The 27,672-nt window shown below is 55.6% G+C and overlaps 1 protein-coding gene across 7 annotated transcripts in view; it reads right to left on the bottom strand.

Moving 5' to 3' along the window:
• SLC29A1 (solute carrier family 29 member 1 (Augustine blood group)) overlaps nt 1-27,056 on the bottom strand; it is a 33,935-nt gene extending 6,879 nt beyond the window's left edge. Inside the window, exons 1-3 of one of the 7 annotated variants that reach the window (XM_071739323.1) lie at nt 26,881-27,056; nt 20,457-20,707; nt 382-464 (exon numbers count right to left, since the gene is read on the bottom strand). In XM_071739323.1, the coding sequence (XP_071595424.1) occupies nt 382-410 (29 nt within the window). In that variant the 5' untranslated portion in view covers nt 411-464; nt 20,457-20,707; nt 26,881-27,056. Of the gene's footprint in view, nt 1-381; nt 465-1,227; nt 1,405-2,091; nt 2,196-6,592; nt 6,722-15,441; nt 15,539-15,712; nt 15,800-20,456; nt 20,708-26,880 lie in introns of those variants that run through there. The other 6 variants (XM_071739325.1, XM_071739327.1, XM_071739322.1 and 3 more) reach the window with 6 other exon arrangements.
• Between the last annotated feature and the right edge of the window lie 616 nt (nt 27,057-27,672).

Raw genomic sequence — 27,672 nt, 5'->3', positions numbered from 1 at the left:
ACAGAGTGTTTTGGAGCAGGACTCCGGGCAGAGCAGAGGTCAGGCACCATTTCCAAGTGTCCCTGTCCCACAGCCCCTGCCAGCCTGTGCTGCCAGAGATGTGATGCTGCAGAGGGGCTGTGGGAGGCACTCCCCAGGAGTGTACAAAGGCAGCAGGGGGAACTGGCTGCTTCTCAGCATGTGTCACCCAGATGCACAACACCACTGCGAAAGCTGAGAAGGAGTCATGCTCTCCAGGCGTGTCCCAGCTCCAGGGACTGTTTACGGCCCATTTGCCATGGAAAAGCTGATGAAGACAGCATAATGGTTAAGGGACAGCTTGTCAGCTGCTGAGTCCCTGTGCCCTGGTATCCTGGATGTGCCCCCATAGCCTGGCATTACCTATCTTGGGGCCCATCTCTTGCTGTCATCTTCTGTGGGAAGGGTTAGAGCAGATCCCAGAAAGTCTTGTGGCTGTTCTCCACCTGGAAAGGCAACAGAAGATTTTATGGAGGAGTGAAGGATGTGGCCCAGGCAGGGGCAATGCTGGTTTTAACCCCTCAGCCATGCTGACAGGTAAATGCTCCACACTCCCGATAGCAAAATGGAGCCAGCAAATGGGAAGAGCAGCCTGGGAAACCTGCGGCTCAGAGCCCTTCAGGTGAGGGGCTGTGACACACAGCCTTAAGCTGCTAGCCCTGGAACACCAAGCCTTCCTCCCAAAAGGGCAACTGCTTTCCAAAGATGGCCAGGCTGCCCGGCGCCAGCTGCCTGCCCGCTCCTCAGCAGGCTCTTAAGGGATTTGTGAGCCTGCAGCTCTCTGCCCCCAATCCTCCGGCTGTGAGCAGAGCATAAGCTCGGCGGGCTGTGTCCACCCCCCTGCCCTCCCCACCTCCCTCCAGCGCCCAGGGCACGGCGGCACAAAAGAACATTTAATTCAGCAGCCTTTCCGGCCAGAAATGTGCAAAACCCCCCACCATTTCCCATTACCACTTCCCCGGACCTTTCACAGCCCTTTCCTGTGTCACCTTGGAACACCAAGGGCGTCTCTGGCACTGTTGTCCCCTCCCCAGCACCCGCTGCTCCTTCTCCTCCCATCACTACCCGTGCCACCATCCTTGCCGTTGCTCTCCCCATACACGAAGCCCCAGGAGCACCGAGAAGGGACATTCCCTCCCCCATTCCCGTCCCCCCACGGCCCTCTTCCTGGGGCAGAGGGGGATTAGCCGCCCTGGAGAAGCCACAGGCCTGCCTTGTCCTTTTCCACTCCGGGCGGCGCAGCATGGGATGCTTCGGCACCTTCTCCAGCGCTTCATCTGCTGCGGGGCTCCCGGCACTCAGCCCCGGGTCCCCCCGGGGCATGCCCCTCAGCCACCCACACCGCTGCCGGCTACGGCATCCCTGCCAGGTGGGGTGTGGGAGGAGGCGGGCAGGGAGCTGCATGCTGGGATCTGTAGTCCCTTACAGCCCCGGCGCCAGTTAAAGGAAGAGATGCCCGTTCCTTTGTCACAGGTACCCGCTTGGATCTGGGCACAGCTCGCCTCCTTCTCTCTGTGTGGTCCTGCAGGCTGGGGAGCCTACAGCTACGATGGAGACGAAACACAGCCGGAAGGATGTGTAGAGAGATTTAGGAAGGGTATTTGCTGCTTGGAAAAGCCAGCACAGTGTGACAGGTACTTTGGCACAGACCAAGAGCCCCACCAACCCTGTAAGTGCCACCCGGTCTTCAGCACAGCTCCCTCGCAGGCAGCTCAGGGCATGGTAGCTCCAGCTTTGGGAGCCACCTAAAGAAAATATACCCAAATCCCCTTCCATCAGCTTGCCAGTGCATCTGTGGGCATGAGATGCCCCAAGCCCTGGATTAACAGCGGTTTTGCAAGCACAGCTGCCAATCCTCTTGCACAGAAACCCCACCAGGCCTCTGCCTGTCCCCAAGCAAATATCTAACCCCAAAACAGGTGAGAAAGCCCCAGCTCCCACTGTAGGTCCCCAGCAAGTCCTCAACCTCTTACCCCCCTTGCTCAGCCAGTCCCCTGGCTCCCTTCCCAGCCTCCCATCAGGTCACATTTGCATTCCAAGACAAAGGGGTGGGGAGCGACCCCACAAACATACCTGTGGAGGACAGAGCCAGGACAAGCCCTGTGTTCAGTGTACTTGAAGGCGATGTGTGCCCTCTCTTCTGTACCCCCCTGCTCTTGGGAGTGAGTGTCAGGCCCTGGCTCAAGTCACAGGGACTGGGGCCATGTGGGTCTAGAGGCATCCAGGGAGGAGGAGAAGAGGTGTCGGGTACCACAGCTGGCACACGGCCCAGCTCCCACTGCCCAGGCACCCAGGGAAGGCAGGGAATAAAGGAAGGGTGTCATGTAGGAGGTGGCAGGAGCTGGGGGTGGCAGTGAGGAGGCGGGGGGGCAATTAGGTCTTGAGGGGTGCTGGGGCAGGGAGCTGCATGCTGCTGTGCCATGCTGCTTTCCCAGATACCTCCTGCTTCTGTCCAGAGAGCACCCACATCCCTGTGTCAGGAGCCTGACCTCCTCGGCAGGCACTGCCTGGCTGCCCAACCACAGCCTCCTGCCTGCTCTGTTTGTTTTCTGTCTCACTTCACTAAGTGCCTCCTATTTTTTTCCACAAAGCGCTGGTGCCTGCCAAGGGGTGCACGGGTCAGCACTCATTACGGCAGGAAACGCGTCCAGCCGCCGGCTCTAACAAAAACAAACCTACAACAGACAGAAAAGGTCACATGAACCAACAACAGCAACAGGTGGCAACCTGGCTCCCGTCCGGCAAGAGTAGCCCTACCATAAGGGACCAGAGGACAGAGGCCACTGGGATGGCACAGCACAGCTCTAACCACCTCCTGCAGGAGTCTCCTGATGTTTAGCCTGGCCACCAGCTTGGCCTGAGAGACAGGGCTTCAGGAGAAGTAATGGTGTAAGGACATCTGTTTTGTTCTTGGGCTCACAGTGGGCTGTCTCATCCCATTGGATGAGATGTCTCAGCAGAAGGAGCAACAAGGAGCAGGCTTAACAAACCACCGGCTAGCACCTCTAAGCAGATTCAAAAAGAGATGGAAAAATTTTAATTGCCCATTCATGCCACACAAAGGCCTTGACAGGTGCTAAGTGGCACCTGTGGTATTGGGCCACATGCAGCCCCATTGCCAGCCAAGCCTTGGAAACCCAAAGCACGGGAGGCTGTCACCAAAACCACCTGACCTCCACAGAACTTGCACTGCAGGACAGCCACGCCTGCAGCCATTTGTCACTGTGCTTCAGAGATCTCCCTGCCTCTCCCTTCCCACACATCACATTTCTCCTGCTCCTGCTTCACCAAAGGTGAGCATAGAACACGCTTGGCTTTCCATTTATGGCACTAGGTATCTGAGCTATGGGAACAAAAGCTCTTTAAAGGAAAGTCGTTTAAGCTACACCAAGCTTAGCACCATCTTTGCAGTCCCTAGACAAGGGGCTGCCAGCAGTCCTGATGGTGAGCACCCAGCATCCACTGCCTCCTCTCCCAGGGGGAATCACTTTGCAAGGATAGGGTCATCACTTCTTTCAAATGCAGCCAAGATGGGGCAGGACCAAATGCCCCCTCAGGCACACACAAGCCTTACATCCACTTGCTGCCCTGGGTGACACCTGAAGCCTCAGGGCAGGAAGCCTGATCTGGGGGCCCATTGTGGCAGGGAACAAGCCCAGTATAGCTGTGCAAGCCACACCAGGCCCCGGTGGCTGAGACTCAGGTGGAAGATGATACTCCCAGACAGCCTGCTACATGGGATTTCATTTGCATGGCTGTACTCTAACCGAGGTGCTCAGAGGTCCTCCTACCTTGTGCTGGGGTCCAGGGAAGAAGCCTCCCAGGCAGCGTCCTGCCTGCCTCCACCTTCAGCCACCACCTGCAAGAGCACCTGTCTGTATTTCACAACATGTATGAGTGTGCGCAGTTGTGCGCTGTCAATGCAACACTGGGACAAATGCAAGCCCTCCCAAAATAAGGGCAGGTACCCTCAGTCAAATCAGAGGCCAGTCTGTCTCAAAAGCTTGTCTCTATCAGAGGGCAAAATCAGATGCCAAGTAAGGGTAAGAGTAGAACAGGCATCGACTGACTCCCCAACTGCTCCCCCAGCCTCCTAGGGACACGCTGTTCATGTGTTTTGTAGCCCATGGTGGGTTTCACTTCTGTGAAAACTCTGTTTCCTCCTCCTACTTGGGAGCCTCTGAGCAAGGACAGCATCCCTCTCCATGTGCAGGGCCTCAACAAGTGCTCCCTCACTGTCAAAGGGTGGATGAACATTGGAGTGGCTTCTTCATACAAGTCATGGATTTACAGGCCTGGATTGTATACACCCTTCAGCACGTTTTCCAAACGGATAAATTTTACTTCAATTAGTCATCCAGACAAGGCTCCACGCCTTTGGTCCTCGTTGCTTTTCTCTGGTCCTCGTTGCTTTCCTCCCAGCCTTCCCTGGCTCCCCTAGACCCTTCCAGAGATGCTTTAGCTGGAGGCACACAGGGATTGCAAGGGGGCAAGCACTGAATTTGAAGGGCAGCACAAAGCATTCTGGTTTTCCTTCTGCTTTGTCACTCACAAAGATGATCTGATGTGGTTTTGTGTGCACCGAGCCACCCAAAACAGCCCCAGGCCGTGCTGCAAGTGCCCAGCTCAGCATGTAATCTTGTTTGCAGATTCGGGGCTCCTCCCGCACTCCATCTATCACTTGATATTTATCTAAACTGAATTTCATCTGCCTACTGCCCGGTGATGTAATGATCGTCTATACTCTTCCTAGCTGGCACTTGCCCTCACAAACTTGAGTAATCTAATCACTTCAACATGCCGTGTCATCTCATTGCTCATTCCCTTTTCCAGGACACTCACAAATGCATTGAAAAAACCCAGGACCTGATGCACCACATGACCTTTCCACCACAAAAACTGACCACTGACTCCTACACTCTCCTTCCTGTTTTTGTACAATTTGCAGAGCCATGAAAGGACCTTCCCTCTTGACCAGCCAGTTCACTTAAAACCTGGGCTGAAAGCCCTGGGTGACTGTTTTTTATGAGGTGGCCTAAGAGACACAAGCCCAGAGCCCCTATGAAGCACTGCCCCATCTTGTGGGTCCCCCAGCAGAAACCTTTTCACAGACCCCGTTGCTATGCAGACATCTGGGCAGCACAGCAGATTCACTGGTCAACTTTTCCCTGAGGTTGCCTCCAGCCCTTCTTAGAATTGAACATCACATCTTTTCCCCCCTCCCAGTCCTGAGGGTCAAGGCAGTTGTGAATGAATGACGAGAGACCACATGTGACAGACAGGAGTTCACCCTCCCTTTCCTTCTGGTGAACACTGCCTTGCCCTACTGACTTGCTGTTTAGCTTTGCTTTCTAACCTTTCCTCTGCAGATGCTCCAAGAAGTCCTCCAAAGGAACATGGGAGAAACTTCTTAGGTTCTTCTGGAGTGTGCGGAGAGGCAAAAGCTTCATCTAGCTTTTCTGTTAGGGTCTCTTTCTCTGACGCCCCATCCCTGCAATGGACTGCGGTAGGCTTCCTACTCCTAATGTGCTTTATGAGCAGTTTCCACCAGAGCTGCTAACACTTCCTATTATTCTTGTTCTCCTTTCCAAGCCTTGCCTGTCTGCAAACCACTGCAACCGCTGCTCCATCCACTCCCTCCAGCCACTTGTGCCTATGTCCTGGGAAGACAGCAGCATGGGGGTATTTCTTCCTCCACTCCCACCTCACTGCTTGCAGACAAAGCAGTCTGCACCACAACAGCCTGGAGGGCAGAAAAAAAATCTCTTGCAAGGCATTCCATGCAGCAGGGTCAACATTTCTGAAATGTTTCACCTTGATCCCTCCACTCCTCCATGGGCAAAAAGAGGGTCCAGCAGCTCTAGACCCTTTCTGTCCTCAGGCTTGTGGACTTGCAGCCACCACACAAACTCCCCGCAGAGCAGAAGCTGTGGAGGTTGTCCCCACTCCTAGCACCCGTGGTGCCCTCAGCTGTTATCTTGGCTGCCGGGTGTTGCGGGGGGAGCACTCGGCTCCGGGGGTTGTGTTTTGAACTGTGCACACCGGCCAGATGCAAAGTCCCTTATCTGGAGTGTTCAAGGAGCCTCAAGAGGCTCCCTGGGGGCCCTTGCCCCCGGCAGGTAAAGCAATCCAGCCAGGCTGCAAATTCCCCAAGGCCCAGTGGGACACTTGCACTGTGCCTGAAGGGCTTCCAACCAGGGAGAGGGGTGCAGGCAGTGACAGGGCAGAGCCAGCCATAAAACTACCCTAGGACACACACAGCTGGGACTCTTCCACCCACCACCCCATGAGGCTGTAGGTGTCCACCTCCCCACCAGGGTGCTCAGTGGGTTTCCAGCCCTGACATTACCACTGCCCAACAAGGAGGTTCCTATGATGAAAGCCCCACAATAAAGACACAGACTTTTCTCTCCCCACCATTTAGTGAGTGCCCCAGCTCAGGCATGCTCGGTCCCCAGCCAGAGAAGACCCCTCCAGGCACCCCTGCAACTCCCTGGAGAGGAGATGGGTGCTCCTACTCAGTGTCCCATCAAATGCTGCAGGGATGTATTTAATGATACAGCAAGAAGCTTACCAGAAGGGAAAGTTGGTCTCAGACCCTTGCACTTGGTCACTTCAATCCACGGGACTGCAAGGCTGGTGCAGCCTGGAGAGAGGCAGGAAAAGCCCTGCAAACACCAGAGCCTGCTCCAAGGCCAGTGGTTTGGGGGTGCAGGAGATAGAGCACCCGGGGGGGCTGGAGCTTACAGGGAACGTCATGTCTCAGGAGGCGTCAGAGAAGGAGAGATAAGCTGCTCTCAGGAGCATGTTTGCAGAGACAGGATTTGCAGGGGCTCTTCCGAGGAGCTGGTTTCCCCAGTGGCACCCACTCAGGCTGCTGTCCCCAAGAGAAAAGACCATTCCCTCCAAACCACAACCCTGATCTGCTTCTCATCAGCCTGAGGAAGAAGGCACCTTTTTCCAGGGCTAGGTTCAGGCTTCATATGTCGAAAATTTAAAAATAAAGATGATTTCTCCCAAGGCCAGAGGGAGGGATTTTGTTAGGGCTTCACTATATGCAGCTGCAGAAATTTCCAAAACAAGGCAGGAACCATCTCCAGGACCTGGACTGTGCCTCCAGGCAGCTCTCAGCACCTGTAGGGACTGCTTGCAGGTGGGGGAGGGGGAATGACCCATTCTGGGCAGGTACAGAGACTCACAACAAGCTCATGTCACCTGGCCATAGTTTCCTATGGGACTGCCATAGGTTTGGGGAGAGCCTGGGGATGCTTCACCCCAGGCCTTCCTCTTCATCCGGCATCCTCTGTAGCCAGCAGCACCCCACAGCCCACATCCACAGGCTGGTCCAAGCTCCCCAGGGGTGCTGGTGTGGCCAGTGGAGGTGCTGCCTGTCTCTGCCCAGGGGCCATGGAATTGGGGCTGCTGCGGGCAGGGGTGGTCCCCTGGGCTTGGCCTGGGGGCCGCAGCAGGAAGAGGCACAATGGGAGGAAGCCACATTTCCTCTTCCCAATATAAAAAACCCTACAGGACCCCTGGGCAGAGAAACTGGACACCATTAATGTGAAAATCATCTGGGAGCACAAGGAGTGGCCAGAGGAAGCTCCGAGTCGGGAGAAGGTTCTCCTTACATGGAGGAGCCTGGGCCTTGGTGCATGCTGGGCCAGGACAGCCATGAGTAGAGAACTGTGGTGACCCCAACCATGCCACAGCACAAGGCACAGTGCTGGCTCCCACCTGCCCCCAGCCCAGCCCTCCCTCCTTGTTTCCACCCAGTCAGGTAGGAAGAGGGATGCTCCCTATTGGGCTGGGGAAGCACTTAGGTAAAAGACTCCTGGGGCACAACTACCAGATGCACCTCTTCTGCTTTAGTAGCTTCCCCCAGAGCCATGCTCAGGCTTGCTCAAGAGGAATCCCCATCAGTACAGATGATATCTCAGTTGGCTGCACCTTGGGCCACAGCAACAGCACGCTGGAGGGATGGGCTGAGCCTATGGGACTGCATCCCTGTTTTCCCCTCATGTCTGCAGCTGAAAGGAGCAAAGGTGAGACCCATAAAGAGGAAGCACACAGCAAGACAGGACAAGACCAAAGCAGCCCATTAATCACACAAGTCTGAAGATAAGGACTTAATGAATATATGGAAAGAAACCCAAGGAACCAAGTCCCATGTCCAGGGTTACCCTTTGGCCAGGGTAACAAAAGAGGGGGGAAGAAAAAGCTCCATACCCTGCCTTCTCCTGGACTTGGTAGGGCCATATCTGCCAGCAACATGTGGTTGCTCTGAGGTGAATACTCAGGGAGCAGTACGGAAGTAGAAAAGTAGGAGTGGAAGAGGCCATCTCCCGTTGTTAGTCCTCAGGGTGCTAGGATGGAGCAAGGAGAAGATTCCTCCTTCATTGCTTCCTGGTCTTGGCCCCAGAACTGAACTCAGAGCTGGCAGACCTGAGAAAGAGTCAGTCCACAAATGACACCAGGAAACTGAGCAAGGAGCAACCTGTGGTGAGGGGCTGGGACAGGGACAGTTTACACTGCAGCCAGAAGTCCTCCAAACAGCCCATCAGGGAGGGGCAAGGCAGGGGGGCTACAAAATCACTGGAAAGTCCAAAAGCCGCTCTAAATCCCTCCCCACGTTATGCACAGAGCCCCTGCTACACACAGAGCCCCTCGTGGAGGAGGCTTGAAGGGCTCAGCTCAAATACAAACACAGTCCCCCTCCCTAAATGCCACTGTGCACTTTATGGGGACTCCTCTCCCCCAGAAAAGCCCAAGCCCAGGGCTCACTCACTTGCTCCCAAAAGCACAGCTGCTCCTGAAGCAAAACCCTGCACAGGCTAGTGCAAATGCAAAGCTGCCCAGGAGAAGTCACAGCCAAATGGCAGAAAGAGCACCTGCCCACAGCAGCCCCTGCTTGCTGCCATCCATCCACGCACACCAGGGCACATTTGCCTCCTGGGGGACAGACTCCACCCTGCCAGCTCTGGCTCCTTCCCATATGGAGCAGATGCTGGATGGAAACATACAGAGCTGGCAGTAGGCAGGACCCTTCAGCTGTTGAACAACGTGCCCCTGGGCAGTGCTGCTCCCTTGCCTCAGCCCCCCAGGCAGGTAGGAGAGCACCCCTGGAACTGGATGGAGCAAGCCTTGTGCCTGCACTCAGAGGACTCACTGGAGTGGCTGCAGCACACTGCCAGCCCTGCCAAGGGCTGCACAGGGGCAGAGATTATTTTGCCCCTCTCAACAGTTTTTAGGAGGCTGGTCTGCAACACGCATCTGCTTCCAATTTAGTGGGAGGGGCAGAGGAGTGAAGAGAGATTCAGAACAATGCGACCTTCCCCCTGGTGTTACCATCTCCCCAGCTCCCAAAATTTGGAGGGGCGATTCCTCCCCACTAACCAGCAGACCCCTCGCAGAAGCTGGGACAGATACACAGGAGCCAACCACCACTGGACCTGTGTCGGGTCGAGGTTCTCTCTGTCCTCTGCATGTCAGCTCTGCCCAGCAGCCAAGACAGAAATACCAGGGCTATTTTGGGTCCCTGCAGACCAAGTGGCCTTTCCCTTGTAGGTCAGCTCAGGAACAGGGGCCTTGACCAACCGCTGTTTTCAGCATGAAACACCCACAGGCCCACTGGGAAAGGTGGTGGGGAGCAGGGAAGCAGGCTTTGGCACCTGTCACAGTCCCGTGCTGTCCCATGGAAGCTCTGTGTCAGGAGATGGGATGCATCTGTCATCTTCCTCACCCTCACACCCCCTTCATTCTATCCAAGGCGCACCGTGCAATCCCCAGGAACAAAAGGAGGGAGAAGCGATGAATGCCCTATCTGGGTCTGAGTTGGGGGCACCCCAGGAGCCACATGCCTGCATATTTGACAGCTGACTTTAAATTAAGCTGAGGGGAAGATGCTGCCTCCTGAGGGCCAGGTTTGCCACATTCCTGCTGCCCAGTAGTGTTGCATGGGCAACACACATTTTCCAAGGAATGAAAAGCCAAGGTGGCAGCATGCCATCAGTACTGTGGAGCAAGAAAAAGACTTGGAGTAAACACCCAGGGTAGGTGCCACCTCTGGCACCTCCTTTCCTCCTCCCTGAACAGCTCAGCTTTCCCAAACAGCCTGGCAGGACTAAGCTCTCACATGTGGAGCTTGAGCAAGGCTCGAGGCGGACACCTCCTTTGCAGGGAGTAAGTCAGAGCCCAAACCTCTTGCTCTTGGCACAGGCCTCAGCTATCCCAGAGCAAACAGGAAAACCTCTGTGCAAGTAGGATCAGGCAGAGAGAGTCAACAGGAGGTGGGGAGCTCACCCCCGCGTCTGCCCAAAACCTATGAAAACAGACTCTCCTGCACAATCAACAACACGCCTGGCAGCAAGGAGGGAAAGGACAAGTCACATCTCCTCTGAAACCCAACCCACAGGCAGTGCCACATCCGTGTAACCAGCCACCACCTGGTCGACCACAGCCACAAGGTCCTGGGCTGCCTGGGACTGTATCCTCAAGGATGCCTCAAGTGCTGGAGACCCCTGCATGAGGGTCCCCTCGTGTTCTGCTCCTGCCCAAACAGCACATTGGTGAAGCTGGTGTTGGCTTGCAGGCTCTGCTGACACCCCAGCCTCCCCTGCATGAATTTGGGGAGTAAAGGAAATGAGGGCAGCTCTGAGACTTCTTGCCAGGAGACCCGAGGGTAGCATAGCCCCTGTAGAAGCAGGCTGGCCATGCAGCAGGCCATCCCGCCAGAGCTTGCCTGGGTGCTGGAACACACAGGGATGCAGATGCACTCCCATGGTGATGCTGGGTAACAGGGAGCCTGGGGGTTGACTTCTGCTGAAGCAATCTCTTTCTGGCACATCGTGTCCACCCCACAGCCACAGGGAAGGAAGGGAGGGACAGCTGGTGGTGGACAACTTGTGTTTGTTTCTCAACAGTCAGGCTATTTACTGCCCTTGGGTTTTGTTTCACTTCGAAGGCTCTGCTTTTTGAGCAAGCCCAGCTGCAGAGCCAAAGCAGGGGGAGCTCAGGACCTTATGGCAGCTCCCTCAACTCCCTGGAAGGCATGGCTTCTGGCCCCATCATCCAAGAACTCCTCTCCTGCTGCCTCAGGGGTAGCAGCCCTGTCCAGGAACATGCTGGAAGATCAATTCCCTGATGTGGTTGACCACACAGTCACACCAGCCTTCTATTGTCAAAAGGAGAGGGTGTGAAGCCGGGAAGGAGAAGCTGCAGGGGAGGGTGGATCACTTCTTAATAACTTAGTTGTGTTGCTGTTGGTTGGCCTCCTCCCACGGTTAATGGTTAACACTCCAGTTTTTGTTGGGATGGCACAGAGACCTACCCAACCTCGATGTCCTCATCTGCCACCCAACAGCTACAAACCCTGATGGGCTGAACGCACTCTGTTCCTCATGTGCATCCCACAGCAGCAGGCTCCCTGAAGGGGCAGAAGACCAGCCCAGAGCAAATACTATTGGCAGGCTCATCCACAGCACTGTGGGAGGATATCCCAGGAAAAAAAGTGGAATTACCTCCAAATTGGTCCTGAGGCCATGAAAAGCCAAAGGCTGGCAGTTCTTCCAACCTGGAGCCCTTGGCTCAGACCAAGAGGGGAGGTGTGCCACCAGTTCCTTCTGCCTCCCCAAGTTGTTCTCTGGAAGTAATGACCAAGCCTCAAAGGAAGGAGGTCCTCTCACAGGGGTTTGCCACAAGCAAACCCATAGCAAAACTCAAACAGGGCTGCCCACCTCAAAGTCCTCACTGTCTTTGAGCTTCTTTGGGCAAGCCAGCCCTCAGCCACAGGTGTAAATCAGCTCCCTGTCTGTGTGGCATTGGTGGGTGGTTGTGCTACCAGGTATGACCAACCAGGCAGGGCTGAGTATCACTCTTGGAGCTGCAGCATGGGTGGCAGCTGCAGAAACCAAGCAGTTAGGCCCAGGTAAGATGCCCATCTCCCCAGCAGCCTTCTAAGAACTTGTAGTCATCTCAGAGGCAGTCCAAGGGCACTGGTACACATTCAGGTTGTTGCCTTGCCCTCGGCACAGCAAGGCTGATAACCCAGTTCTGCTGCCATGACTCAGCCTCTGTACATGTTTGGAGCAGGCTGCTCACCAGGTGGGAGGCTGACCACACAACCCTCCTGTCCCACCCAGATGCTTCCAACCCAGCTGCATCCCTCCTAGCTTTGCTCTTCTCTACATCCAGCCCCTGTCTGCCTCATTCCTCTGCAGCTTTCCAATCCGTTCACTCCATGAATTCCCAGCTGGAAATTTCACAGCGAGGTGCTTTCCCACCAGACAAATCCTAAAGGAAATGAACTGAAGCAAATCCCAGTGGCAGTGGTGTGGTGGGAGGAAGGCAAGAATGCTCTGTGGATATCTGCCTGACTTCCTGCTGACTGCTTCTGCATGAACCAGCAGGCAGACAATAGGTCTCTGCCCCTCTTTGGCCTCTAAAAAGTCAGTGTCCTAGAGATGAAGCCTGACTCCGCTCACCCACAGCTTTACTGAGAGACTAAAAGAGCCTTGAGAACTGCTCCCAGAATGTCAGGCTCACTGATTTGTGTCACAGATGGTGCACGACAGTCACGCATACCCAATGCTTTAAAGGGATCAGTGAGACCAGGGAAAAGCATGTCCAAGCCAGAGCAGGACCAAAATGTCACAGCAGTTATGTTCTTCACACGATCAGCATCTGCATTGAAGTTACAAAGGGCTAGTGCTATCCCTATGCAGCAGCTATCCTTGTCTCATGGAAGTAACCAGCCTCATCCAGGTTCTTCATGCAGCACGGGGGCTCCTCTCCCACGTGGGGCCCCTGGGGTACAGCCAATCCCTTGACCAGGTCAGCAGGGTCTGGGGTGGGAGAAGGAATGAAGTGCTGCATCATGACCTTAGCTGGGGGCAGTGGGATCCCTCCAGACTGCATATCCTGATGTAACCAAACCCACCCAGGGTCTACCCCTACTCTGCATGCTTCTTTCCCCATCCCACATCTTGCACACTGTTAACCTAGAAAGCACTTAAGTCTTTATTGCACTGCTAAATAGCTGTGTGGCCGTTAAACCCTGACTCCTGCCCATCTGCAAATGCCTGCAGCTCACCCCGCAAAATGCACTGCACCCGAGCTTGCTTGTAGCATATAGTATGAATTATCATGGAGATGTGACCCAGAGAGCTGGCAGCCCTGCAGCCCCAGCAGGTGCTGGGGAGGCTCAGGAAGGAGCACCGTGGGGTTGGTGCAGAGCTGACAAGGACTGCAAGCAAACAGAGCTCTGCTGATAAAAGTGAGAGTTGCAGCTTCCTTAACACTTGCCAAAGACCTGGATGTTATGCTGGAGGAAAACAACTATGGTCTACCTCTGTCCTAGATAAAGTATCAGAGCCTGCTTGCTGGCTTCCCAAAGCCCCTGCCTGGTGCCTTCTCCTCTGGAGAGGGCTGGGGCGTGTTCCTGGGCTCCCTCTAGCCCCAACAGGCTGGTCCCTAGCCCTGCCTCTGCCAGTGGAGCTGGGAATGAAGCCAAGCAGAGTGAGGAAGGTACAGTTTGAGAGTGGGTGAATGGGGCCCTTGTCCTCCACACCTTGGCTTCCCCCCAGAACACAACAAAGAAGGTGACAGGTCAGGCCAGGGCAAGAACAAAGCCCATGGCTCATCTGTAAGGAGGAAGAAGCCCATTAATACCTCCCAGCCCAATATAATGAGAGCACAGATGCCATGATGGGGAAATCATGCCAGCAGTTAATTACACAGCTTGGAGAGAAGAGGGACAACTGCAGGTTGGAGATGTTACATTGCCCTGTGTGCTGGTACTCCATTTGCTAGCTCAGGCTGGAGTGAATTTCTTCACCCTCTTCACTCCAGATTCCCAGTACAGCACAGAACCTCACTTCTCAACTGTGCTATCTGGAAGGGAATTGCCAACCAGTTTGCAAACCATCTTCTGGAGCCTACATTACAGCCCTCGGTGCCATACAGAAAATGCCACTGCCCTGTAGAGACCTTCTTGGTGACCCAATAGCAAACCCACCTTCTTTTCCAGGAGCAAAAAGGAAACAGTGGGAGAAGTGCTCTGGAGGGCACACATGTGGTGTCCACATCACACTGGCACTGCACCAGTGGCCCACAAGCTTTACTCAGACAACCAGCAAACCCAAGACAAAAGCATCCCTGCCTTGTCACATCCTGAAATAGCTTTGTAGTGAAGGCTCAAGGGAACCTGAGGGCATCCGGCAGCTTGCAAGAGGCTGGCTAGCAGAAAGGATGCTGCCAAGCCAGGATGAGGTGCAGAAGGGGAGTGGGATTTCCCCTGTCGGCATTTATAGAAGTCCCTCAATTGTGTCGGCTCACCACAGGCAACTGAGGGGTCGTGGAGCTCCTTCCTGCTTCAGAGCAGCTGCGAAGCGCATCCAGCTGCAGTCAACAGCTGCATGAATTCCTCCTGCAGCCCCTAGCCCTGGGGAATCTACTGATCTCAAGGATACAGGCTCACTTGTCTGTAATCCATAGCCCCAGGGCTTGGCCGCTGCTGCCTTCCCACACAGTCCGCAGCTCCAATGCCTGTTCCCGAGAGGCAGATGGGAACGCTGGTGAGTACAGACAAGGACTGTGTTAGTCTGGCAGTATTAGTACCTAGCAGGGCTGTGAAGCTCAGATATAACTGGAGGCTCATCTTTAACTACAGAGGTGGTGAGCACAAAAGGGCTACAGACAGAGCTCTCAGTGCTCCTGCTCTCTGTCAACAAAACTGGTTTGCTTAGGAATTGAAAGAAATGCTTATTGAAATCTTCCACAACATCCCACAGCCAGATGGGAGCATTTTCTTGAGAAGGACCTGGAGCAACCCCAGCCCAGCAGCTTTGCTGCCAGCCACGAGGGCTCTTCCTCACTGCATGCACAGCAGCACATGGCGCCCAGACCACGCACCTTCCAGTGAGTCCCCACAACATGCGCCTGGATGCGGCACCCCAGCAGCCACTGCTACACAGACACACAAGTGATGGGCAGAGATGTGCATCCCTGCAGCCGGAGGACTGCTGGCACAACCCCCTCGGTGGAGTCCAGCATCCCAGGTTTCTGAGCATCACCTCGCTTCCTATCCCCAAACCCCCAGGCTGGCTGCTCTGCTTCTCATCCCCAAACCCCCAGGCTGGCTGCTCTGCTTCAAATCTCCAAACCCACATGTTCTTTCCACCCTCTTCCCCCGGCAGTAACTACGAAAAGAGGATTTGAATTTGTGAAGAAACCCCTTCGTCCTAAAGGGCAGCATCTATGCATCACCCTCCCAGAGATGAGAACCACACGCCGCCTCCCCCTTAAGTTGCGGCTCCGGATCCTCTCGCTCCCACCGAGGCTCCCACCAGGTTCTTCACGCACCCGGCAGCTTTGAAACGCTGCTGAAGCCCCGGTGGGCTGTAATCTCAGCAACTTTTGAGCCAATACCTTAAATACAGGCGCCCACCGCTGCCCCCTGCTCCTTGCCGGCTCCGACGCCTTCTGTCCCCGAAGCAGATGAGAAACCACCTCCTCCCTCCCTACCCGCTCCGCAAACTCCTCCTCCTCGTTTTGCCGCCTTCAGCGCCACGCGGCTCCAGAGTGGGGGAGGCGGAGGGTTTTCCCTCTTCCCCCCTCTCCACATCCCCAGAAGAGTGAAGGGAAAAGATGCGCCGAGACCCTCCACGGGCACCGGTACCCAGCCCACGGATGAACGCACCTGCCCGGCGCTCTTCCACACCGCTTACTGCTCCCGGACCTCCCTCCTTCCCTTCGGGCTTGCCCGCCCCTGGCTCCCCCCCTTTCCGCGCCTCCTCGCATCCCCACGCCCGCCCCCCGCTCCGCAACCGGTGGAAGGGAGAGCAACACCCCTCCTACGCCGCGGCGGTACACCCAGCTCCGGGTTTGCATTAATACCCGTCCATTAGTAAATGTTACAGAGCTGAAGGAGGCAATACATGATGTTAGGCTCTAAATCGAGTGTGAACTGGCCCCGTTTGCTAGGTCCATTGCTTGTCCCCCACACTGCATCCTAATCCAGGCAAAAACCCTCTCTGATTACAGTCACCATTTGTGTGTGCAAATATATATACATAAACTCGAGTTACGGAGACGACTGAAGACAGCTTTTTGTGCTGTGCATTTATAGAATCAGAATGCACAGTGTTGGAAGGGACCTTAAAGCATCTACTTCCAAGCCCCCTGCCTTGGGCAGGGACACCTTCCACTAGACCAGGTTGCTCAAAGCACCATCCAGTCTGGGCTTGAACACTGCTTCATGGTAGTGTTATCTGGGAAGGCAGGAGATATGCAGACTCCTGAAATTTAGCAGTTTCCTTGTATCTATAGGACATAAGTATCTTGTGTATCCAAAGGGCAGGCATTTTCCAAGCCTTCTCTTTTTTTTTTTTTTTTTCCAGGCTGCCCATCTCAAGGCTCCTATCTCTCCAGAACAGTTATCTCCTCCACTGTGATAAAAGCCAGTTGTTTTGCTTACGTGCTAATGTGCAGGACTCTGGGTACTTTGTCCCTCGGCAAAAGGGAGGGAGTGCACCTGAATTCAACCTCATATCTGGGCAATTAAACAGTCTGTAAAAATCTTTTTTCTCTTGCAAAGGGTTTCAAGGTGCTTCCACCAGGAGCACAGGGTCCTCCTCACGCTCCCCATGCAGTTACACGGTGTGGCTGCCAGCAGCAGCACCAGGAAGTCCCTGAAGCAGCTTTGACTTTGACTGCAGAAGTGTTTGCTATGTTAGTAGACAGCCTTGGAAAAGTCTCTGCAAACAGCAAACAGGTTCGTTAGAAATTCAAATCAGAAGTTATAACACCCCCAAATGCTCTGGCAGATTCCCATCCTCACAATCTCAGTGAGATGGTGTCTAACAGACATCTCCCTGCAGACTTCAAGCACCAAGGTTGTATTTCAAGACAGACCTTCCTAACACCATCAGGTAAGCAAAATGTCCCTGAAGCCCTAGAAAAAGGCAATGGGGAAAGGGGTGAGACATCTACTGGTGCTTCCTGAGATGCAATGATGACACTGAAGTGTCACCCCGGAGGAAGTGACTTCTTTGCTGTCCTGTTTGGTTACCGCCACTGATGCTGGATCTCTCCCTCTGAGCTGACAGTGTATTTGTTGCAGTTCTGGGTTCCTGGGGTTACACGGTACAGTGCGCTGACAACATGAAGTGAGCAGCAAATGTTCTCAGATAATAAGACAGAAGGTTGTTGTCTTAAATGTAAGATTCTTATCAGATCAAATTAAATTTAAAAGCTTAAAAGCTCCAGTCTTCAATTAAGCTCCTGCTGTGTCTCCAAGGCAATGACAGATTCAAGCCTTGGGCCTGCCTTTCTTCAGCCTATTTTTCCTAAGCCTTTCTGATCTGGAAGTTCATCTTGGTGAGCTCCTCTCCCTTCTTCCACCTCAGCATAAAGGAAAAAACATGAGTCAAGATCACTTCAAAATAAGACTTGGGGGGGAAAAAAAGCAAAACAGAAGAGCAAGTCTGCCTGCTTTGGGATGTCTCACGTCATCTCCTTGCTGGCTTGAGATGTGCCACGCTGCCACCTACAGAGCCCTGTGAACTCCCATGGCACTTCTGGGACCTTGACACCGCAGAAACTTGAGCTCCAGGTTTCCTGTCAAGATGTCCATGCTTGCTGCTCAGCAGAACTGAGCTAAAATTTGAACAGCACTAAGATTTTATTTTTCTATATAAGCTCCAACTTTAGCACAGCCTAAAAGCAGTAAGAACCAATCCTCCAGGGACTCCCAAGCGCAGGGTTCAGACCAGCAGTGCTCAATCAAATCGCCACTGTGGTTTCAGTAGCCAGGACAAGGCTCTCAGCATCATTAAGAGCCTCAGGCCTCGTTGGGAGAACAAACACCACAAAATTTACTTTTGAGTAGCTGTTCTGGGAAGTCTCCTCTTCAGGACAGGGAGGGCATAGCCACTGCCTCACCCCAGGCTTTCAGCAGCAGGGTGCTCAACACTTATCATCACCCAAGTGTGGGATTAAATGTTCTCTAATTCACAGCTCTGGTCCAGTCTGCCCAGCCACTCCCAAGCACTGGAATCAACATCTCTCAATAGAGATGTCTCTCAGTGGACACAGGGGGTTTGAAATCCATCAGCATGGAACAGCATCACAGCCACCAGTGACCTCAGGCAGACAGGAAGCCAGCAGATAGACCCGAGGGGAGGTGAGGAGAAAAGCAGCTTCCAGCTCCTGAGTACAGCACAGGCCACCACTGTTTCTCTGCACAGGCTCATGCACCCACCTACCAACGAGTTGCAGGGTGGGCTCTAATGCTGCCTGCCTTCAGGCAAGCAGGAGACCTGGAACAAGCAAGACACCGTGGAGTGAGGAAGGCTAGGGCTGGGAGACAGTGTCCATTAAATCCAGTCCCAGGTGCTGCAGGACAGAAGAGATTTCACCCACAGGTCTGATCTCAGGAAAGGCATTTCAACTCCCTGAGGAGCACGTCTGTCCTCAAGAAAAATGCACGATCCTTGGCTGGCTTTATGACAATGCTGTCTTCTGGCTTAAGGGGCATGATTCCTCCTCCATGAGGAAAAGTGACAAATAATACAGCTGGTGACAATTCACTTATTGCCCACAAGCATAAGCCCTTGCTGAAGGGGTGAGCTTCTTTGCTGCTTCTTGGCATGATGTGTTGCCCTTGAGGAGCCCTCTGCTCCTGAGTTCCTCTCATGTTATCATCTTGGCTTTTGCAAGTTTAACAACAAGCCTCTGAGATGAAGACAACAGCTACAAAACTGGTTCCTGCTCCAAACTGGAAACAGTTTTTTTTTTGTTTTTTTTTTGTTTTTTTGCCCAGCACTGGTACTGAGCCCACCGCTGAAAGACATCAGTGTGATGCACAGAGCTAAACCTTTCTCCCTTGCGTAATTTGGGCAAGGAAAAAAGCAGTCTCAAGCAGGGTCTAGGGACTTATTGCTCTTCCATCTCTGAAGCAGCCAGCAGCATGGTGCCAAAATATGCTGCTGCTTGTTGGCAGATTGCTTCGGTCCCCAGAGCAAAGGGAGAAGGCAGAGCTTTCCTGGAGGAAGGCAGCCAGCAAAACCTGTTCCTTGCATAAGGCCAGGAGTCCCATGGACATACTCCCCAGGACATGCCAATGGGGCTCAAGCTGCTCAGCCCATCAGGTTTTCTTTCTGAAACCTCAGATGTGTGCCACATTTCAACAATGTCACCTGGAGTCCAATTTGTAAGCTCTACTCAAAACTAGCATGTAACAGGCAGAACAAACAGGCAAAGTGCTCTCCTTTCAGATGCTTGCTGCCAAAACTTTCACAAAAGCAGCTTTTTTTTTTTTCCTCCCCCCCCGTATCAATTCCCTGCTTCAGCTAAAGCAACAAAATCCAAAAGAGGAAAGCAAACAAACAGCTGGTTTGGAAAGCAAGAGGAAAAAGGAAGATTTATTCCAGGCTGTGGGTAATGCATCATATGAGCTGAAGGAATATTTTCCATGCCTCTTGGGCAATGTTTGAGCTTTAGGGCTTGAGGAGCTAGGCAGCATTTGCAGGCACTAAGTGCTTCCAGGATCCTTTACACTTGGCACCCAGTCAAGTTTTCCTTGGAGACTTGTAAGCACTTTGCAGCCATAAATTAACTAACCCACCAACCCTTCTCTACAAAGATATTTCCCTTCCCCTCTAATGTGCCTGTGCTAGGGGCTGGGGAAACTGAGGCACGGTGAGGCTGTCAGTCTGCAAGAGGACTGAAGTTGGGGCTGGGGGGGCTACAAACCAACCAGCATCCCTTTCCATTGCAAAACCACCCTTCTCTTTGCAAGCATGACCCACAGCCACTGCGTTTCTCTTGATCTGGCACTGCCCACCCCTCCCCAGAGGAAGAGCTTCTTTGTCACCCTTCAGTGACATGGAGCATGAGAAACAGAGAGCCAGTGTGCTCAAAAGGCCAAGCAGGCAGGCAGGAGTGGGATGGCAAGCAGATTAGCTGCCATATCCAATTCTCTACACATGTGACAGCGCAGCAGAGCACAGCCGGGTTGGGAAAGGAGGAGAAGGGGCATTTTAATCAGTCACATAGAGAGAAACACAGAAGATGCTGGACCCCTGTCAAGTGCCAGCAGGTTATTAAGCTATTAGCCAATGGCTGAGAAAAAAACACTACATACTCCTGGGAATCCAGTTATAACAAGACTGAAACAATCCTGATGTTTGATAGTCAACAAAGCATCTTAGCCTGTTGCTGAGATCAACAAATGTCTCAGGGACTGTTTTAATTTTGCTGTTCCCTCACTGGCCCTGGCTGACCCCAGAGCAGAGTTCTGGCTGATGAGCTTCTGCAGATCCTTTCTGGAGTTGGAATTCTCCAGTTGTTCCTTGCAGGGCTCCTGATGGTGACCCCTGGGGACCTTGGTGCCCTGCTCTATGTTTTGGGATGAGAGGCAGTGGGGTGGAGGTGATGCTCACCTGATGTCCTGAGCTAGGCTCAGATGAAGTGGGGAAGTCACGGGCAGTGATCTCCTCCCAAGCTCCCGTGGCACAGAGATCCAGCTGGACACGTCACCACACGCAGGGGGCCATGAAGATCTCCAGCACCCCTCTTCTTCCTCCCATGACACAACCTGCCAGGATAAAGTCAGGCAGCTGCCTGTGACTTCTTCCTTAGTGAAGTGCAGCAGGAGCTCGCTGCCAGCAGAGGAGCAGCCGTGGGTGAAAACCTGCAAAGACAGGCAGGGAAGAGGAAGAGCACTTGCTACTGATTGGCCCCACCAACTCCCCACATTCAGCATCCCCCCTTGCTCGTAACACCAAGATGCAACAGGGCTACACCAGTACCCCCAAAGCCCTTGCAGCTCCAGTAGGCAAATGGACTGGAGATGGGCAGGGAAAGTCCTTGTGACTGCCTCCAGCGTGGTGGTGGGGCCATGGATGTTTTCCAGCTGAGCAAGCAGAAACAAACTCCATTGTACTCTGGGCTAGTACAGCCCAGCAAGGGGCCAGGGGCACCCATGAGGCTCCCAGGGGCTCCCATGAGGCTCCCAGGGGCTGGTGTTGAGTAGGGGGTCCAGCCAAGCTCCAGACCCTCTGAGAGTGCTGGAGGGGAGGGCCTGGTGCCCCAAGGGGCAACATCCTCTTTAGGATGTAGAGAATGGGTAACAAACCCCTCTGTCCAAGCCACTGCTGAGGGTCTCCCTTCACTGCCACCTCCTTCCCTTTCCCTCAGCAACCCCTCCCTCCTCCATTCCCATCCCTCTGCCTCTCTCCCTCCCTGCACCACTGCTGCTCTCTCCTCAGCTCCAGCCACCCGTTTCGTCACTCTTACAAGCATTTACTGACTAATGACACTAATTAGTCCTGGAGTTGCTGGGTGGCTAGTTACTGAGTGACAGCCATGCAACCACCAGCCAAGGGTGAAGTGTTACCCCTGCAGCAAGCAGTTTCCACCTGCCAGGGGCTGAGACTTGAGTAAACTCAAGACACAGTACAGGCTGCCACTCCTACTGGAGGAGCCAGGGCTATCCCCTGGCATAGTGACAGGCAGGAACGCCCTGCAGCATTCAGAAATGGCAGCCCCAGGGCACGGGCCATGCCGAGCACCCAGTGTCACCCTGTCATGGTCTCATGCCTGGTGTCCTTGGCAGAGGATGGAGCTGGCATGGGTGGAGGGAGCCACACTATAGTTAAGGTCATCCGGCCCATTGAAACAGTGCTGGTGGCACATCCTGCTCCTTGGCTGGCAGCACCAGCCTCCCGCGACGACGGAGCAGAGCCATTGAGGAAGGAGCTGGCTGGCACCCAGCCACCCTCGTAAAACACCACAGGAGAGCTGCGAGCAGCTGGGAACCAGGGAACCTGGCAGGAGAAAGCGGTGTTGAAGCCTCTGTGTGGTCCTGTTGCCCCACTCACAAAGCACATCCATGCCCCAGCAGAGCCAGGTGCCCAGTGGCTCCCTGGATCTCCAAGCACCATCTAAAAGGCAGAAGAAGCTTTTCTGGAGGATGGCAGAATCCCAGCCCTGAGGGACTGCCTGAAGTTATGGCTCCCCATATCCTCCTTGAGGCACTTGGTGGCAGCAGGCAGAGCCATGCTCTGGCTCTCAGGCAGTGTTGGTGTGGCTGGGGGCTGCCCACCCTGCAGCAAGGCAGGGGCAAAGTGTCTGCCAGCTATCTCAGCCAGCCTGCTCCCCAGGCAGCCTCTGTAGCCATTGGCACCACAGAGACCATGGCACATGGCCACCTGCAAAAAAGAGGGCTCCAAACATAGCCCCAGGAACTCTCACGGCTGTGCTGGCCCCAGTCTGTGCCTGACCCAACATTTGCTGGCTGGCGTGGAGGAATTCAGCTCTGTACAAACGTCTGGCACGGTTGACCAAATCCTGTCTGAAGATTAAGCCCATCCCGTCATGCTTTCGCCCTTGGGTGAATCGGCAGTGGAATTGTGGCTGAATGCTCCCAAACATCCCCCAGGGAGTTCCCCAGGAGGTCCTTTTCCCACAGCTTGCAACAGTACCAGCCGTTCATCATTTCCTCTCCTTGCCAGTCACGGTTCCGAAGGTTCCCAAGCCGAAACGCAGCCCCCAGGCCAGCCGGCAGAGCGCAACCATGGGACATCAAAAGAAGGGCAGGCCGAACCCACAAGCAGCACCCGGGCTAGCGCGGATCACCCAGATATCGCTTGGACTGCTTTTCCTCGTCCCTCCCTCAGCCCCTCTGCAAAGCCGTCAGTGACACAGCACAGAGAGAAGGAAACCCCAGGGGGGCGGCGGGTCCTGCGCCCCCCACCCACGGGGCAGGGGGACACCTGCAGGAGCCCCGTGCTCAAGCTGACGGAGGGGAATGGGCCTGACTGAATTTAGCCATTCCCGGAGGGGAGGCACACGCTTCCGGACCCTTCCTGCGCTCGCTGCAAAGCCGGCTGACCCCGCGAGGGTCTCCCCTGGGACCCCCCCGCACACTGCGGCGCAGCAGCAGAGCACCTGCAAACTCATCGCCGGCAGCCGCGCGTGCCGGTGCTGCCCCCTGCCGGCGCCACCCGGGCACTGCCCCCCCCTCTCCCTCTCCCCCGGCACGGTGCGCAGCGGCCTCCGGGGGGGGGGGGCGGCCGGCGACGGTGGGCTCCCCCCCTCTCTGCCCTCCCCTGGCCGGGAGGCACGGGGAGCCCACGGGGAAGGGCTTAGCCGGCCTACAGGCTTAAGTGGCTCCGCGGCATGTGGGAGGGAGGGGGGGAGGGGCGGTGAAGAGCAGAGGCAGCAGCGTGCTCCCAAATACGGGGAGCTGATGGTTGTGGGGATGAGGACCTGGCTTTTCCTGAGCTGGGAATCATCCCGAACCCCTCTTCGGGCAGGGAACTAGGGTAGGACAGACAAAGGTCCGAGCATTGTGATCCCCAGGCCCATAGTGAAGATGAGGAGGCAATGAGCTGCAGAAAGGAAGTGGGGGCACCACCTGCTTTGGGAGCTGTGTGTGCAAAGCGGAACTGGGCACCCCAAAGCGTGAGAAGTGATTTAGAGGGCTTCTTGTGCATGCTGTGCCAACATGCAGGTGTGCTGCAGAGTGGGGACTGGGGAGAAGCGAGAGCCATTAAATTTTGAGGGTAATCAGAGAAGTCCAAGGGCAGAAGCTCCAGCTCTCAGATTGAAGGCAGTAGAAAGGAGCAGGAAAGCAGTTGTCTGTAGGCAATACCATGGACAAGGTGTCTGGAAGCAGATTTCAGGGTCCTGCTGTCACCTTAGGATGAGGACACATAAGGACAAAATACAGTGACAGTCACTTTAAGTGTGAGACCTGTCCTGTGGGGCTGTGTTCACAGCTCAACTGCAGGCCACAGAGAAAGGGGTCCCCTGGGACCCCTGAGTCTCGCAGGGATGGGATGGGGAGGGATGGGACAGGGAAAAGCACAAGGTGCTCCTCCTTGGCATAGTTCATTTCTCATAAGGCAGCTTGCCTGTCTCTCCCCACCACCCTGGGCTATAAGGCATCCAGGAGCACCCTTGTACCTCTGCTGCAGGGATAGCTTCCTGGGGGCTCACGGCCTGAGGCTGACTCCACAAATCCATCTTCAGCTGGTGGGACTCCCAGACAGTCTCCAGGGAAACACATTCTGCTCTGCTAACACTGTGACCCAGACCCAGTTGAATCTTTTAAGCAAGGCAGAAGGGGAAAGTCAGCCCTGACAACAGTGGTGGCAAGCTTCCCACAAAGACCCCCATTCTATGGAAAAGCTGCAGGCATCACTTACCCCCTGCCTTTTCCACCCTCCCCACAGGATCTGCCACCTCCACTGGGTGCAAGCAGGTAGAAAGCCTCATCTGTTTTTTGATAGTGCTGTGTCCCGGGATGGCAGAGTTGGGAAACTTCTCAGCAGGGCTGTGCTGCTGCTACTCCTGCTTTGTAGCTGCCGTCATGGAGGTGATGGGTTTCCCATAAAAAAAAAAAAAAAAAAAAAAAAGCTTTCTCAAGAAGAAAAAGACCTCCACAAAAGCCTGACCCCAGAGTGGCTCATTGCTGCTGGCAGCTCAGTTCAGGGCTGCACAACCTGAGGCAGGACAGGCTGCTCCACTGCTGCCACCAGCCTTCCCCATCCCACTGCTTCCACTGTTGGCCAGCTCATCTTCAGGGATGCTCCAGCTGCTCTTGGCAGTGAGCAGGGGCTCCTTATATGTCTGTGCACAAGACAGCCAGCACAGCGTGAGCAAACCATCAGAAGCATTTGGCCATGCTCCTCCACTACATCCTCCATCATCTTTCCTGCACAGGCCTGGTGACAGTGACAGATGATTTTCACCATCTCCTACAACCTAGCTGTGCCAGCTTCCCTCACTCCCTACTTTTCTCTGTACATCACCGCCCTTACAGAGCCCGCTCCATCTCCAAAGAAGCACCAGGGAATGGGAGGGATAGAAGCAGTGAGCAGCAGCTTTCCTCACTGCTCCTGTGAGACCTTTAGTGGGCAGCAGAGCAGCTCCATGACCTTGAGAGGCCTCACAGATACAGGGGCAAGGGCCATTCCATGAACCCTGTGCTGCCTGTACCTTCGTCTCTCTCTGTCCCCTGCACATGAGATCAGGCTCCTGCAAACAAGTCTCGGGCTAAGGCTCAGGTCCCAGGGACAGCTGGGACCTCTGCACAGGGCCAAATCACGCCACGGACAGCTGGGGAGGAAGGAACTGAATGGGGAATGGTGCAAGGGTAGAAGGCAGGCTCCTGGCTCTCAGCGGCCAGCCTACAAATAGAAAGAGCATGAGAGAGTGCCTGCCTATGGGGACAAAGGGCCTGTGAGAGGCTGACAGGGCTAGAGAAGCAGCTGTGGCAGGGAGGTGAAGGGTGGCACAGCTCACAGTTCCTGGAGCCCTGTTCTCTCCAGGAACAGGAAGGACTGCTCAGTGTGTCCCCTGCAATGCAAGGAACCCTGGGGGTCATATAGGAATATATGGGGCTGGTGGAGCAGGGAGGTAGACAGGGCTCCAGGAAGGCTGGAACCAACACAAGAGGGTGGCAGGAGCTGACCCCAGTCCTTGGGTGACATCCTCATGGAGAGGGTAACGAAACACCCTCTCCAGCTGGTGGTGGGAGGATGGAGGCATTTGCTTCCCCATGGCACTGTCCTGATGCCAGCCATATATCCTGGGACACAACCTCTGTTCAGCACCAGGAAGGCTCCCGAACGGAGAGGGGAAGGCAGCAGCACCCACTATGGGCAGGAACTGGGACCAAGCACACTGGGGTAAACGAGCTGTTGGACAGCCTGTCACACCCCAGCACCCCAACCCCAGCGGTCCTGCAGAGGTGCTGGGGCTCCCCTGGACTGCAGCCACCACCACTGCCAGGGTCCCCACGCTGCCCCAGCACCCACCCATTCCCGTGGCAGTGTGCACCAGCTCTTAACCCCATGTCCTGCTTACATCCTGTGCCTACAGTCCCCAGCATTTTGACCTGCACGACCCAGCCCGCGGGACACAACGCAGGGAGCTCCTGCCCAGCCCAGACTGTCCTGGGACAGCCCGGGACAAAGCCACGCTTGCTTACATGTTTCTTTTTTCAGGAGCTGGCAAGCTCTTTCCGGCGGTGCCGCCGGCTGACAATGCAGGATCCCACACCGTTCAGGCAGAACGCTGCCAGCAATGCCGGCCTGGGGCTCGACAGGTCCTAGCGCGCTGCCTGCCACGTCAAGGACACAGAGCAGACTGGTGCAGGACAGCCCTCACCACAGCCCTCACCACAGCCCAGGGCGAGGCGCGGGCACTGCAACCCGGTGCTCCACCCCTGCCTCGCACCCCGCTCTGCCCCGGGGCAGTGCTGTTAAGGTGAACTTCTTTGTTTCAGCACCCCAACTGTGGCGCCCACACCTGCGAGAGGGATGCTGCTCGGGTCACCCTGCTTGCCGCAGCCCTGGCTCCGTGCTCTGGCTTTTCCCAGTGCTGGCCTTTCTGCCCCTGCGCCCTCGTGGGAACCCTACCCCAGCGGGACCCTGCCCCAAGAGGGGGGGCATTGCCGTGCTGTGTGTGAGTTTGCCCAGACAAGGAGGGCAGGGTACGGGGCAGCCGGCCCCACCACTCCTGTTCCCCCCTTCTACTTCCCCCTGCAGCAGCGCCAGGCTCCGAGCCCTCCTTGCAGCCACGGTACTGGAAAGTCCCGGCTCCTGGCTGGGTTCACAGACCTGTCTCCCCTGGGTTGGGAAGGGAGGGAGGTGGTGGGTGGTGGCTGCAGGAGCTCAGCACAGGCCCCCGGTTGCAGGATGACCTTGCGGCAGGACTGCCGTGCAGTCAAAACGGGGAGGAAATTCCTGCTTGGCGGGGGAGGTTCAGAATCGGCCCCTCTCCCTGGTACCCCGAGCAAGGTACAGCAGGGCCAGCGCTTGCTCCTCTCACCCCCTGCCTGCACCCTGCCCTTACCTTGAGGGGTCAGGTCCTCTGGTGCCAGCCGATGCTGCCTGCAGCGTCCTCGCTGCCCGGTGCCACGCGGGGCCGGGTTTTCCCGCGGCGGCGGGAGCGGGGTGCGGAGGCTCTGCAACCGGAGCGGGTTTCAGAGCCCTGGCGCTGGCTGTGGCCGGCTGAGCACGGCTCCCGCTGGCTCAGCAGGTGGAAGCCGCATGCACTGGCAGATTAGCAGGGGGGGAAGTGGCTCCTTCCATGGAACTGCAAGCGGGATTCGTCAGCGGGTTGCAGCGGGGCCGAGCGCCAAGACGGGGAAGGAGAGAGGGGAGTCTGCGGGTGGGCGACTGCCCCCGGGGGACAATGCAGCTTGTGCAAGGGGTACGGCCCTGGGCACCTAGAGCCGTGCTGGAGGTGCCAGCCTTGTTTCTGGGATGGGGACACCTCTCTGGTGGCACATGCTGCTGTGCTGGACTTGGGCCATGGGGAACCCATGGTGAGACCCATGGTGGGCCCATGGCAGGTCTCCATCGGCCCCCTTGGCGCTGGCGGGGGGGCCCTAGCACCCACTGCCCCCTGCGCCGGCCCCTCAGCTCCTCAGGAATGAACTGGCGCCTGCCACCGTCTGCTCTCCTGGTATGCGCGGCCGGAGCCACGAATGCTGTGCCTCAGCCTCCTTCCCAGCCGGATAGAGCTGGCCCCCTCCCAGGGCATCCCCCCCGCCCCAGCCATCTCGCCTCTTCCCATTAAGGCAGCGCAGGCAGCCGAGTTTCGGTGCTGGAGGAAAACAGGTGCCGCAGCCAAGAGTAATGG

The sequence above is a fragment of the Heliangelus exortis genome, chromosome 3 (assembly GCF_036169615.1).
Source record: "Heliangelus exortis chromosome 3, bHelExo1.hap1, whole genome shotgun sequence".
In the NCBI taxonomy this organism is placed as follows: Eukaryota; Metazoa; Chordata; class Aves; order Apodiformes; family Trochilidae; genus Heliangelus; species Heliangelus exortis.
Note: the sequence above shows the minus strand (reverse complement) of the source record. Positions and strands in the feature narration are given on the sequence as shown.